General features: G+C 43.3%; 1 protein-coding gene across 1 annotated transcript; it reads left to right on the top strand.

Annotated features, from left to right (window-relative positions):
• Positions 1-336: 336 nt before the first annotated feature.
• OLFM4 (olfactomedin 4) lies at positions 337-9,886 on the top strand. Its single transcript, XM_059041781.2, has 3 exons — positions 337-492; positions 2,004-2,163; positions 9,084-9,886. Exons 1-3 carry the CDS (start codon positions 352-354, stop codon positions 9,884-9,886), a joined length of 1,104 nt encoding a protein of 367 aa, XP_058897764.1. The 5' UTR covers positions 337-351.
• Positions 9,887-11,895: the final 2,009 nt, after the last annotated feature.

Consider the following 11,895-nt stretch of genomic DNA (forward strand, 5'->3'; position numbering starts at 1 on the left):
ATTAAAATGGAGATTAAAATGTACTTGTGAACGATGATTCTGAGGCACAATTATTTTTAGTCTAGGCAAGTGCAAAATCCACTCTCTCCCCCACTGTAATAATAAGTGCTTTGTATTTGGATAGATTTTTAAAAATATGTAGGTAAATATATTTTTGATCCATTTCTTTACTTAAAAAAGATTGAAGGCAAGCAAATAGTCCCCGAGGACTTGGTTGGTGGAGGAAAGCTGTATGAAATCACTCTGAAAACTGACTTGAGCTGTTTGATTCCCCTCTAGGTGAAGGAGTATGTGCAGTTGATCAGCGTGTATGAAAAGAAACTCGAAAACCTAACCATCCGAATAGAGATCATGGAAAAAGATACCATTTCTTACACTGAACTGGACTTTGAGCTGATCAAGATAGAAGTGAAGGAGATGGAGAAACTGATCAAACAGCTGAAGGTCGATTTTGTTGGAAGCTCCGTGATTGTTGACCAGCTGGAAGTGGAGGTAAGGAATGAAATCACTTCTTGTGCGTTAATAATGTCTCTTCAGTGAGCAAGTGCTAGGACCAGGATCAGAGTCCCTCTTCTGATGTCTAATTCTGTACTCTCTCATGACCGCCTGGCAAGGCCCGTGTTCTGTTTTAGATGGACGCCTGGCTTTGAACAGTAAATTACACACATTGGGAACATGCTGATTGAGGAGTAGGTGTTGTCTAATGGTCAGAGTCCTGCCCCGGAACCAAATGGCCTTTCAGTGTCTCTAGAAAGGAGATGACATAAGTGTGAACAAATCCATGGCCAAGCTAGATCAAGGGGTCTTCTCTGTTCTGGATTTATCCTCATGGGACTAGAAGACCACAATTTTGGATTTGCTAGGTCCCCCCCCCCATCGCACCCCTCTAGGTGGTCACAAAGCACTGAGCTGATCTCCCTGTGCTATGCGGCTGCTTCCCACTAGCTATCAATTTTACATTTGGTAGTGTATAGATGTCCATGCCACTCTCTCACTTCGTCCCAGCTTACCCTTCTCCCTCCCCGTGTCCTCAAGTCCATTCTCTACGGCTGTGTCTTTATTCCTGTCCTGACCCTAGGTTCTTCAGAACCTTTTTTTTTTTTAAGATGCCATATATATGTGTTAACATACAGTATTTGTTTTTCTCTTTCTGACTTACTTTACTCTGTACGACAGACTCTAGGTCCATCCACCTCACTACAAATAACTCAATTTCATTTCTTTTTATGGCTGAGTAATATTCCATTGTATATATGTGCCACATCTTCCTTATCCATTCCTCTGTCAATGGACATTAGGCTGCTTCCATGTCCTGGCTATTGTAAATAGAGCTGCAATGAATATTGTGGTACATGACTCTTTGAATTATGGTTTTCTCAGGGTATATGCCCAGTAATGGGATTGCTGGGTCGTATGGTAGTTCTACTATTTGTAGTTTTTTAAGGAACCTCCATAGTGGCTGTATCAATTTACATTCCCACCAACAGTGCAAGAGGGCTCCCTTTTCTCCACACCCTCTCCAGCATTTATTGTTTGTAGATTTTTTGCTTGGGTAATTTATATCAACGAGAATTTACTAGCACAGTCATGATATGGGCTATCATTGAGAATTCCAGTTCTGTATTTTAGAATTTAGGTTTTCTTTGGCCCTCACCATTCATTAGAAACTTAATTATAGCATGACATGAGTAAACACGAGTTTATAGGGGAAGGTTATTAGAGATGAACTTTAATGGACACTTGTGGATTCTTAGACAGAGCCTGTTCTCTGTTATTAAAGCTGATAAACTCTTGGCCATTTTCTTCTTGTCACACACATCGGCCTGCAATCTGACAGGCATTCACGCTAAACCATGAAATGTATTCTTCCAAATGAAACCAGTCAGAAGAATCTCAGGTGAATTCTCTGGCAATGTTTCCCTAAGTGACCTATTCAGCCCCGGAATGTTTATGAAGGAAATTGCGCAATAATATAAAGTCACTCTGAATTTTGATTTCCTTAGATAAGGAATATGACTCTCCTGGTGGAGAAACTTGAGACGCTAGACAAAAACAATGTCCTTGCCATTCGCCGACAAATCCTGGCTCTGAAGGACAAACTCAAGGAATGTGAGGACTCTAAAGCCGAAAACCTTCCTGCCGTACCCCCTCCCCCAGCACCAGGTAAGGGGGTCCCATCTTTACCAGGCCCCATTAGGAGCTAAGGCTTGGGTGGGGAAGGGCTCTGGGATTGTGGAGGTGAAGGAAGGATGGGATTTTTGTGGCTCTGAGTTTACTCTTCCCCGCTTTTAAATCTCACCTACCAGAGTTCTACATACTGTCGTGTCCTGGGGCGCACAGAGGAAAAGCACAGACGATGAGTTGATTTAAAACAAGTTACGCATAACCTCTTTGCATTTACTAACAGAAGAAATGTCTCTACGGTGATTGTCTGGTTATCAGGGGCCGGGAGAAAGCCTCTGCAATCTGCGTGGCTTCCCCTCCGGGCTGTCCTGTGGATTGTAAGGGCTGATTGGCTCATTTATGTGATGAGCTGGGTTATGCCTTGAATCCTCCATCTCGCCTTCCTTCCTTCCCTCCTTCCGTCCACCCCTTTATTTCTCCTTCCTGCTTTCCTTAAATGCACGTGCTGTGGAGTGCGTGCCAGCATTCAGTGAGGATTTAACGGATGGCTCCACATGTCTGGTATGTGAGGGTGTGTCCTGCCGTCCCTTCTGGAATGTGAGTTCTTGCAGGGCAAAGATGGTGTGTCCCTCTCTAAGGAATCATCCTTGGAGGAGTTTAAGTGTAGCATAGAGGTGGGTGCCCATAAATACCTCCTTGAATGGGTCGGTGGAGTGTAGGGGTCGGGGGCATGGCATTGTGACCCCAAAGGCCTGAACTTTCGAGCTATGTAGCCACAGCAGAAAGGTTCTTTTTTTTTTTTGTGGTACATGGGCCTCTCACTGTTGTGGCCTCTCCCGCTGCGGAGCACAGGCTCCGGACGCACAGGCTCAGCGGCCATGGCTCACGGGCCCAGCCGCTCCGCGGCATATGGGATCTTACCGGACCGGGGCACGAACCCATGTCCCCTGCATCGGCAGGCGGACTCTCAACCACTGCGCCACCAGGGAAGCCCAGCAGAAAGGTTCTTAATCTCCTCCTTGGTAAAACGGGAAAACAGGAATACCTACCTTGCAGCGTGGCTGTGAGGATTCATAAAACAAGTCTTGGGAAACTCAGAGCTCTGTGATCGGCATTTATACACTGGAGATTGTGTTTGTTGTTAATGAGGACAATTGAAGTGCACATCTTGCTGCAAACAAAAGCAGTGCTAGATCCGTGTGTGTCCCGGCACATCCCTCCAGGAGGACTGAAGCTGCAGGGTCCAGCCCTGGAGCCAGGGTCATAGGGAAGCTCTCTTTGCACATTCTGAGCATCTCAGCGAGAACGGGGACAGAATCTGTTCATCAAATCAAACAGCTCTTGTTATTTTCATTTATTCCTATGGTCACAGCCTGCTTCCTTTTGGGCCATGCGTTTCTGGATCCCCGTCAGTGTCGCTGGTTTCTTTAAGGCCTGAATGAAATAGTGCCACAGTTTATAAGCCTCTTGGTGTTGCTCAGAGTCCTACCTTCCCTCCTTCTGCAGTTGGAAATCTGTCACAGTACGACATGCAGAGGAGGTTTGGGACAAAGGCCATGCTCTGTCCTCTGTAACAAACCTGGCTAAATGTGGTCTGGGATCAAAGGTGTCAACGTCGTCATTGGAAATGAGAGCTCATTCTGCGGGGCCATGGACGGCTCCCTGAGGGCAGGAATCAAGCAGCGACCACTCCTGATACTACCTGAGCAAGTCTTTCTTTCCTTCCGCTATCCCTCCCGTCCCTTTTCTTTCTCTCTCTTTTTAAACCTCAGCAAATTGTCCTCATGAAATAGCTTTTTCTGCCACAGTTTTCTATGCATCCCTTGGAATGAGGACATTTTAGAGCAGGAAAGAACATTCAGGGCTGTCATGTCTCAGAGGAGGGGACTTCGTGGTGAGGATGCTGCTTTTCCTGAGGCCACACAGGCGGCTGGTGACAGAGCTGAGGCGGAAGCGCAAGGCCCCTCGCTCCCTGTGTCATCTCAGGACCTCGAGGGTTAGGCGTCAGTAACTCAAGGTCAGTGGTGGGGGAGAAAGTACACGGTTTAGTATCTAAGGAAGAAAACAGTGAGTCTGTTTTCTTATTTTTGTTAGCTTTTTTTTTTTTTCTAGAACTTTCCCCCAGGTCCTCACACTTAAACTTTTGTGAGCCAGCCCAGCCCAGCTGTGTCGTTTAAACACATTGGATGCAGATTTCCTCTTACTTTCCCACAACCTTGGCTATAGCTGGATCCCTGCCAAGCCACTTGGCCCTCCTCCAGCTCTGTTCATATTATATTTATGATGTTTATATTAAACTGACTTTTTGTCATGTTTTGAAATCAATTTCTTTCACTTGCTCTCTTTCTGTTTGGATTGGTTGATAATGCAGAATTGAAAAATCCCCAGGCACCACAAAGTTGTGAGCCTGTGGAGACTTTAATTAAAGTTACTCATTATGGGACTTTAAAATCTGGCCTGTCTGCTTTTTTTCACTGCAGAGTTGCGCTGAACAAAAAACACTCGCATTATGCAAGTTTCAGCTATAAAGTAATTCTGTGCTCTCTTGGGCCCTCTGGGCAGCTGCAGTTCGCTACCCCAGCGGTCAGCTTGATCTGAGAGCCAGTACATGGCATTAGGGTTCGATAAAACGTGCTTTATAGATGGCTTATGCTGCAAATGGCATTCTTTCCTGCTTCATTTCATAGAACTTTCTAATCTAAAATAATTGGCCCTGTGCTCATTAACTGTTTTTCCTGAAAACAACTGGCTTCAGTTTCTCTCTGTTCTCCCCCTGAATCTAAAGGACCGCAGATAGGAAAATGGGATGTGAATGCCCAGGGGTCATCACTGTTGTGCTCAAAGGTGCAAGGATCTGTGCTGGCACATAGTAGGTGCACAGTAAATGGTCCACGAAAGATGTAGGGTGACTGGCCAAAATTCCAAGCCTGGAGAGGAGCAGAGTGTTAGGTAACATATATCCATTTTGTCAATTTCATCTTAATCATTTTATGATTATAGCCCTTTTAATTGTATTACCGTCTTTGCTCAGACAAAGTTCACTTGCCCAGGTGAGAGAGGGCATTGATGGATCCAAGATTAAGTTTCCTCTGCTGGTATATAATCTTTAGCTTAAAAAAAAAAAGTGCTACAAGCCATGAGACTTTACAAAAGCCAAGTTAGAGTATTTTAAAGTCTCACCATGCGGCCTCCCAGGATATTTTCAGAATACCATGGCAATATCTAATAAATTGCATGACAAAGAAGAGATTGCCAACCAAAGCTATCGGGTGTAGAGGGTTCCCTGCCTTATGTTCAGTGGAATGTATACCAGGCTCTTGGAAACTTTCAGTTCTGTACCAGGGTAAAGAGCCAGTGTTTTAGGGCTTCCCTGGTGGCGCAGTGGTTGAGAATCCGCCTGCCGATGCAGGAGACACGGGTTCGTGCCCTGGTCCGGGAAGATCCCACATACCGCGGAGCAACTAAGCCCGTGAGCCATGGCCGCTGAGCCTGCGTGTCCGGAGCCTGTGCTCCGCAACGGGAGAGGCCACAACAGTGAGAGGCCCGCATACCGCAAAAAAAAAAAAAAAGAGCCAGTGTTTTATAAATAAGGGTAAGGTGAGTTTGGGGGATTTAATCCGTTTTTATTTCCACAAACTTAATTTGGTGTCACTGGGTGGCTGGTCCTGTTCTGGGCACTCGGGTTATCAGGGTAACAGAAACCTCCAGAAACCACTATCTTGGAGGGGAAACAGTCGTGTAAACCTTCAGCTGTAACATGGATGTGATTATAATGCTGATGGCTATCATTTATTGAGTCAAATGTATATGTCTTCTGTCTACTTATCCTCACAATTCTGCAGAGTAGGTATCATTATTTTTCCTTTAACGGAAGGAAACTGAGACTCAGAAGGTTAGGTCACTTGCTCAAGGATCCGCAGCTCATAAGTGCTGGAGTCAGGATTTGAACTGGAATCTGGCAATGTTTTCACCGTACCAGGCTGCCCTCCACAGATGCCCTAATGGAGAGAGGGGTACACCTGTGATTCCTAGCGTGACAAGAAAGTTGCAATAACTCACCAACCTGATTCACACCGAATCAGCTTGGCTTTCTTGCTTGTGAAGTAGCCGAAAGGGTACCTTCATTCCCGTTTCTGCGGTGTGTTCTCTTCCATCAGGAAATATAAAAGGATTCGTTGGTTTTTCATAATTCTCGGCTCGGGGTTGGGCAGTGGGTTGTTGTTCCAGTGATAGGAGAAAGTTGGCATCAAGAAAGAAAGGAATGGAGTATCTCTAAGACCTTGAAATGCAGGCTGGGAAGGGGTACAAGATGAGAAAGGGCGGGGAGAAGCTCCGTGTAGAAGGGGTGGGCGGATGGCGTCTCTGCTTGGGCTAGATGAGCAGTGAGCACTGGGCCGGCTGTCAGTTTCACTCATATTTCTAAGACGGTTTGTCGCCAGGAGTCGAGGAAGCCCGCCATAGCCGTGTCAGCAGTTTGTCACTGCTGTAGCCACGTCTGTAGCATGGACACGAATACTTCGTTTTCTTCTTATTTCCACTTGCTTTGATGAGAGCCAGGGCTCTAAAAGTGGTCTAAAGGAGATAGAGGATAAAGAGAGGATAACAAAAAGGACAGGAGATGTTTAGAATTGTTGTGGGGTGAGGAAAAGAGATTTAAATGACACAGTTTTAATATTTATACCGGGTACAATTTTAATCACCTGATCAACTTGTGAAATGATGAGACATTATTATTATTAGTAGTAGTAGTAGTAGTAGTGATTTTTAAGAGAACTTTATTTTGGTTCCTTCATATCTAAGGATTTCCACATCTAGGACAGAATAGTTTATTTTCTTTAATCCCATGAAAAAATGCTTGAATGCGTTATATGCATCGTAAGTTTTCCTTAAATAATTTGTTGCTGTTGGTTTGGAATCTTTCCTTTCAAGGAGGGCAAGATTCAATTAAGCAAATAATGCCTAAGTCTTCTAACCTGCAAGGAAAAAGTGACTTTCTTTTACTTCCTCAGAGTGAAATGTAGTTGGATAAATAAGTTCTCAGGAAGGTATTTTAACTAGAAAATCCAGTTTGTAACATATGGAAACTCAAACAGTTTTTGTTATCATTAAGCTGAACACACCACTAACTTTATTTTAATAATTCATGCATTGTTTCATAAACAAAAGCAAACAAGCATTCATCTGAGAGATCACTTTTAGAAGAGGAAATAATAATTTATAATTTTATTTATTATTGCTTTAGTGGAGAGCAGTCTCTTGGCTGAACACACGTTGCTTTTTTATTTATGAAATGGCGCATGCATTATTAAAATAAACCCGTGACTGTGTTCTGCTTAATGATATGCAAAATTATTTGAGGTTGGGTACAGAGTGGTTTCATTTCTCTACCTGTTGTATGGCTGGCTGGCTTTCCCACCAACTGCGGATTTATGAGAGCACTTAAGGAGCACATATTTAATTCCAGCACCAAAAAGCCCCAACAGATTGGAAAAATAAAAGCAGGATTTCTAGTAATGGTTTCATCTCTGAGCAGTCCTTGAATTAGGAGGGGAGAAAGGGGAGTCAGTTAGCAAGGAAAGGAATGGGTCTTTCCATATGTGTCAGAGGCAGGGACTCAAGAGGCAAATGCTTTGCACCCCCTTGCTCCCCACAATGTTAATCTCCGGCAATTCTCTGGAGCTCTACTTCTGGCCCAAGCCCACCTCACACACTCTCCATGGCTCCCTGATTTCCTCCAACCATTTAAAGGATGAGGGAAAATGATCTCAAATGTATCTGAAGTTGACTTTTCTCTGTAATTCCAGTAAAATTTATGACCAGCTTTTTAAGGGTATTTGTTAAGATTCCAGAAAATGTGTGTTCAAATCTTTAGATAGCTATTGTAAAAATACTGGAGGAATTTTATTTCATTTTTTATAGCTCATAAACGGTCTGGGTTGGCAGGCATTTCAGTGGGAGGGCTCTGCAAAGGGCAAAAGTGCCCGGACTGAGTTATGCGCCCAAGTGTTACAGGGAATGTAGATTCAAGGACCGGTGAGTCTGGTCCCACTTGATTGTACACATTGTGACAATGACAGCAACAGAATGGGAACGACGAAGTGCTTGCCTCTCATTCTGTGGCACAGTAGACTATGGCTTATGAACAGCAAGGACCACCTTATAACTGTGCAGTGAGATGGGTCACCAAGTGATCTATGTGATCGGCTATGCTTTGGGTACAGAGCAGGCAGTGTTGCCCTATAATAACTTCCATGGCTTCTCAAGGCTGAAATCCCACCATTAGAGGACCATTAGAGGACCTCTTAGAGGTCCATTAGGGGACCATTTTTCTGTATCTTTTAAAATGCCATAGTACAAACTTCCTCTTTTGAGAGTAGCTTGGGGCATCGTTGGTACCTGGTGTGGATATGCCCTTGGGGTCCCAGGGAAGGGCAGAGGATGAAGGAAAGAAAGACTTGCCTAGGACAGACTTCTCCTTCATCCCAATTCTCCCTGACCCTGGTGAATAGCAACTTCTGGCTTTATGAAAATAGGGTGGCATTCTCATGTGATCTTACTTTCTTGATTTCTCTCTAAGAAAAAGGAAATAAAATAATATTGGCAAAACGCTTTCTCACCGAAGAAAATATATTAAATTCACCAAGTCCTCCTTTCCACTTTCTGGGCCCTCAACGCTTTTTAATATGGCTCTTGGGAGTTTCATTATCCCCATTTTCCAGATTGAAAGCTCGTCCATGTAAATAAAAGGTAGTGCTCTCTAGAACTGACAGCGGGTTTGCATTGAGACAGAAACCAAGAGTAGAGTAGGTTTTTGCCTCTTCTCCATCAGGACCACGGTTGTTATGGAACGTTGACAAGAAAAATGTTTATGGATTCCTTTGGTTCTTAGGATATTAAACTGTTTGTATCTTGTCATTCATCTCCTCTAAGAATGCCCTTTTCTTTGCTTGTTCCTCTAGGGAGCTGTGCTCACGGCGGCGTGGTGAACATCAGCAGGCCAGCTGTAGTTCAGCTCAACTGGAGAGGGTTTAGCTATAAGTACGGCTCCTGGGGTCGGGATTACTCTCCTCAGAACCCAGGCAAAGGGCTCTACTGGGTGGCACCTTTGAATACTGATGGGAGATATTTGGAATATTACAGCCTCTACAATACACTGGATGATTTGCTGTTGTACACTAATATCCGACAGAACAGGATAACCTATGGCCAAGGTGGTGGTACAGTAGTTTATAAGAATAACATGTATGTCAACTGGTACGGGAGCCAGAACATTGCCAAAGTTAACCTGACCACAGCCACAGTTGCTTTGACTAAAACTCTCCCTGATGCTGCCTATGATAACCGATTTTCTTATGCTAATGTTGGTTGGCAAGATATCGACTTGGCTGTGGATGAGAATGGATTGTGGGTGGTTTATGCAACTGAAGCCAGCACTGGTAACATGGTGATTAGCAAACTCAACGACACCACACTTGAGGTGCTAAACACTTGGCATACCAAGCAGTATAAACCATCTGTTAGTAACACATTCATGGTGTGTGGGGTTCTGTATGCCACCCGTACTCTGAACACCAGAACAGAAGAGATTTTCTACTACTATGACACAAACACAGGGAAAGAGGGTAAACTTAACATTGTAATGCAGAAGATGAAGGAGAACCTGCAGAGTATTAACTATCATCCTTTCGAGCAGAAACTTTTTGTCTATAATGATGGTTACCTTCTGAATTATGATCTTGTCTTCCAACCGATACCCCAGTAAACTTTTATGTGTTAGGGTGGAGAGAAATAAAATTTTTGTTGACAAAAAACGGTCTTCTCCACTTATTTATGTATCTGTCGGGGAGTGGGGGATGAGGAGGCAGGGCGGGGCTCAGGATTCAAAAGTGTATCTGCTTAGTTGTAATGTTTCGGAGCAGAGTTCTACCACACTAGAGACTTAGGACGTTGTCCTGATTGGATGAGTTCTCTTGGAAGCCACCTGCTTCCTGGGATGCATTCCTCAACTGAAATAAGGTCATTTCAGGGTGGGTGGGTTGTCAGAGGTCTCGGGGCATCATGGTTCTAAGGAAGCCTTCGGTGAGGTGACATCTGGAAATTAAGGAACTTAAAGAGAACTCTGTAGTATGGCTTCGGGGAGTCTATGTTCAAGAGAGGGCTCAAGGACCAGTTCCCTCCATATAGCTTGGTTAATTCTTCCACACCTGAAAGAAATCTGGGGCTTAATTAGGCAGATTCATATCTGAAGCTCCTTGAGGGTCCAAATCTCCAACTTTGTTTTTCTTACTAGCATGTGGAAGGATGTTTTGTATGTATCAGATAAGTAAATTCAGCGTGCTTATATTCTATCCGTGAAATGCTCTGAGTTTTCTGGAGAAAAGTCCTTTTAGGCATTAAATTATCTAATCAGTCCCAGATGGATCTGCAGAGGAGGCACTTGGGATTTTCTTTTCTCTTTTGACCTTCATAAGAGTCGGTAGAAGACTCCTACCTCATAACTTCATTCCAAAGGCAGCTCAGAAGATTAGAACCAGACTTACCAATCAATTCCTCTCACACCTCCCCCAAACTCCTACTTAAAAAAAAAAAAAAAAAATTAACCAGTTTTTAATGGAACAGATATAAGATAAACGAAACTAATTTTCTTTTGTTTCATCATGAACTTTTACTTTCACGACTCTAAGACCATAAGAAAAGCAAACGGCCGTGATAAAATGAGAGTCTATCTGGTTCTATAATAAAGCCCTTAGAGCATACGTTAGACTTGCATTAAGTCATATCAATGGCTTCATACAATTTTTGCCTTTAAGCCTGAAACTTGTAAGAAAATAAAATTTTAATTTTTTTTGAGGAAGAAATGTGAAAAAAATGGAAATTATGTAGTAAATCAGTGCAGTTTGATAACTTGCAGGTGTGTGTGCTTCTGTGCTTTTGAATGGCTTTATCATCCGGTCTTGGTCTATTTTCGTTTGATGTTCAGAAGTCTTCATTGATAGGACTGGCTCCTTAAATGCTATATTCTTCCCCTTTTAATAAGTGATTAAAATGTGGTTTGAAAAAATGTTGTCTCTTGTGTTTTTTCACTCTTTTATTTTACTATAAAAAAAACCCCTCTTACCAGTCCACACTTTGTTGAGAGGTTCAGAGAACGGCTACCTCCCAAACGCCAGGATACCTAAGAGCAGAGAAGAACATCAATACCTGTTAAGACTCCAAAGTCAGGGTTGGCTCTTTAGTTTTCATTTCCCTTTAAAATCCAATCTCTCTGGCAGCTTTTGTTGTATGAGTCTGCACTCTTTTCTTTTGGGGTGTGATCTTATGTACTTATTAATTTGCGTGACTGATCTGATTATTTCCAATGTTAGACTATATTTGTGTGGCTTATGTTCCTTTTCCAACTGAGCTACCAACATGGGTCTGAAGCTTCCAGACCTTCCCCAAACAGGAGGTCTTGGATAGAAAGCAAAGAGACTAACTGGCCATGCTGGGGAAAGAATACCGTTCCCCAAAACAATGTGTCGGGGCACAAGTGACCTAGAGCTGAAAGGAGAGATAAGATAGTGGAGTGAGTTTCACTGAAAGGCTTATTTTTAATCCATGCCAAGCTTTTTGAGTATTTTTAGCAAGATTTTTTTTCTATCTTTCAGCGATGAGCATAGAGACAGGTATGGCCTTCAAAATGCAACAAGATATGAAGATAAAGACAGGTATGTCATGTGAGATAGAAGTTAAAAACAGTGATGTTATATTTAATCTGGCTCTAGGCAATTT

This window comes from Kogia breviceps, chromosome 16 (genome assembly GCF_026419965.1).
Source record: "Kogia breviceps isolate mKogBre1 chromosome 16, mKogBre1 haplotype 1, whole genome shotgun sequence".
Lineage (NCBI taxonomy): Eukaryota > Metazoa > Chordata > Mammalia > Artiodactyla > Physeteridae > Kogia > Kogia breviceps.

Bases quoted from the DNA above. Each gene is read 5' to 3' on its own strand.
- OLFM4 (XM_059041781.2), top strand. From the start codon at position 352: ATGGAAAAAGATACCATTTCTTACACTGAACTGGACTTTGAGCTGATC. The intron at 493-2,003 runs GTAAGGAATGAA...TGATTTCCTTAG, and splicing joins TTGACCAGCTGGAAGTGGAG to ATAAGGAATATGACTCTCCT. The intron at 2,164-9,083 runs GTAAGGGGGTCC...TTGTTCCTCTAG, and splicing joins ACCCCCTCCCCCAGCACCAG to GGAGCTGTGCTCACGGCGGC.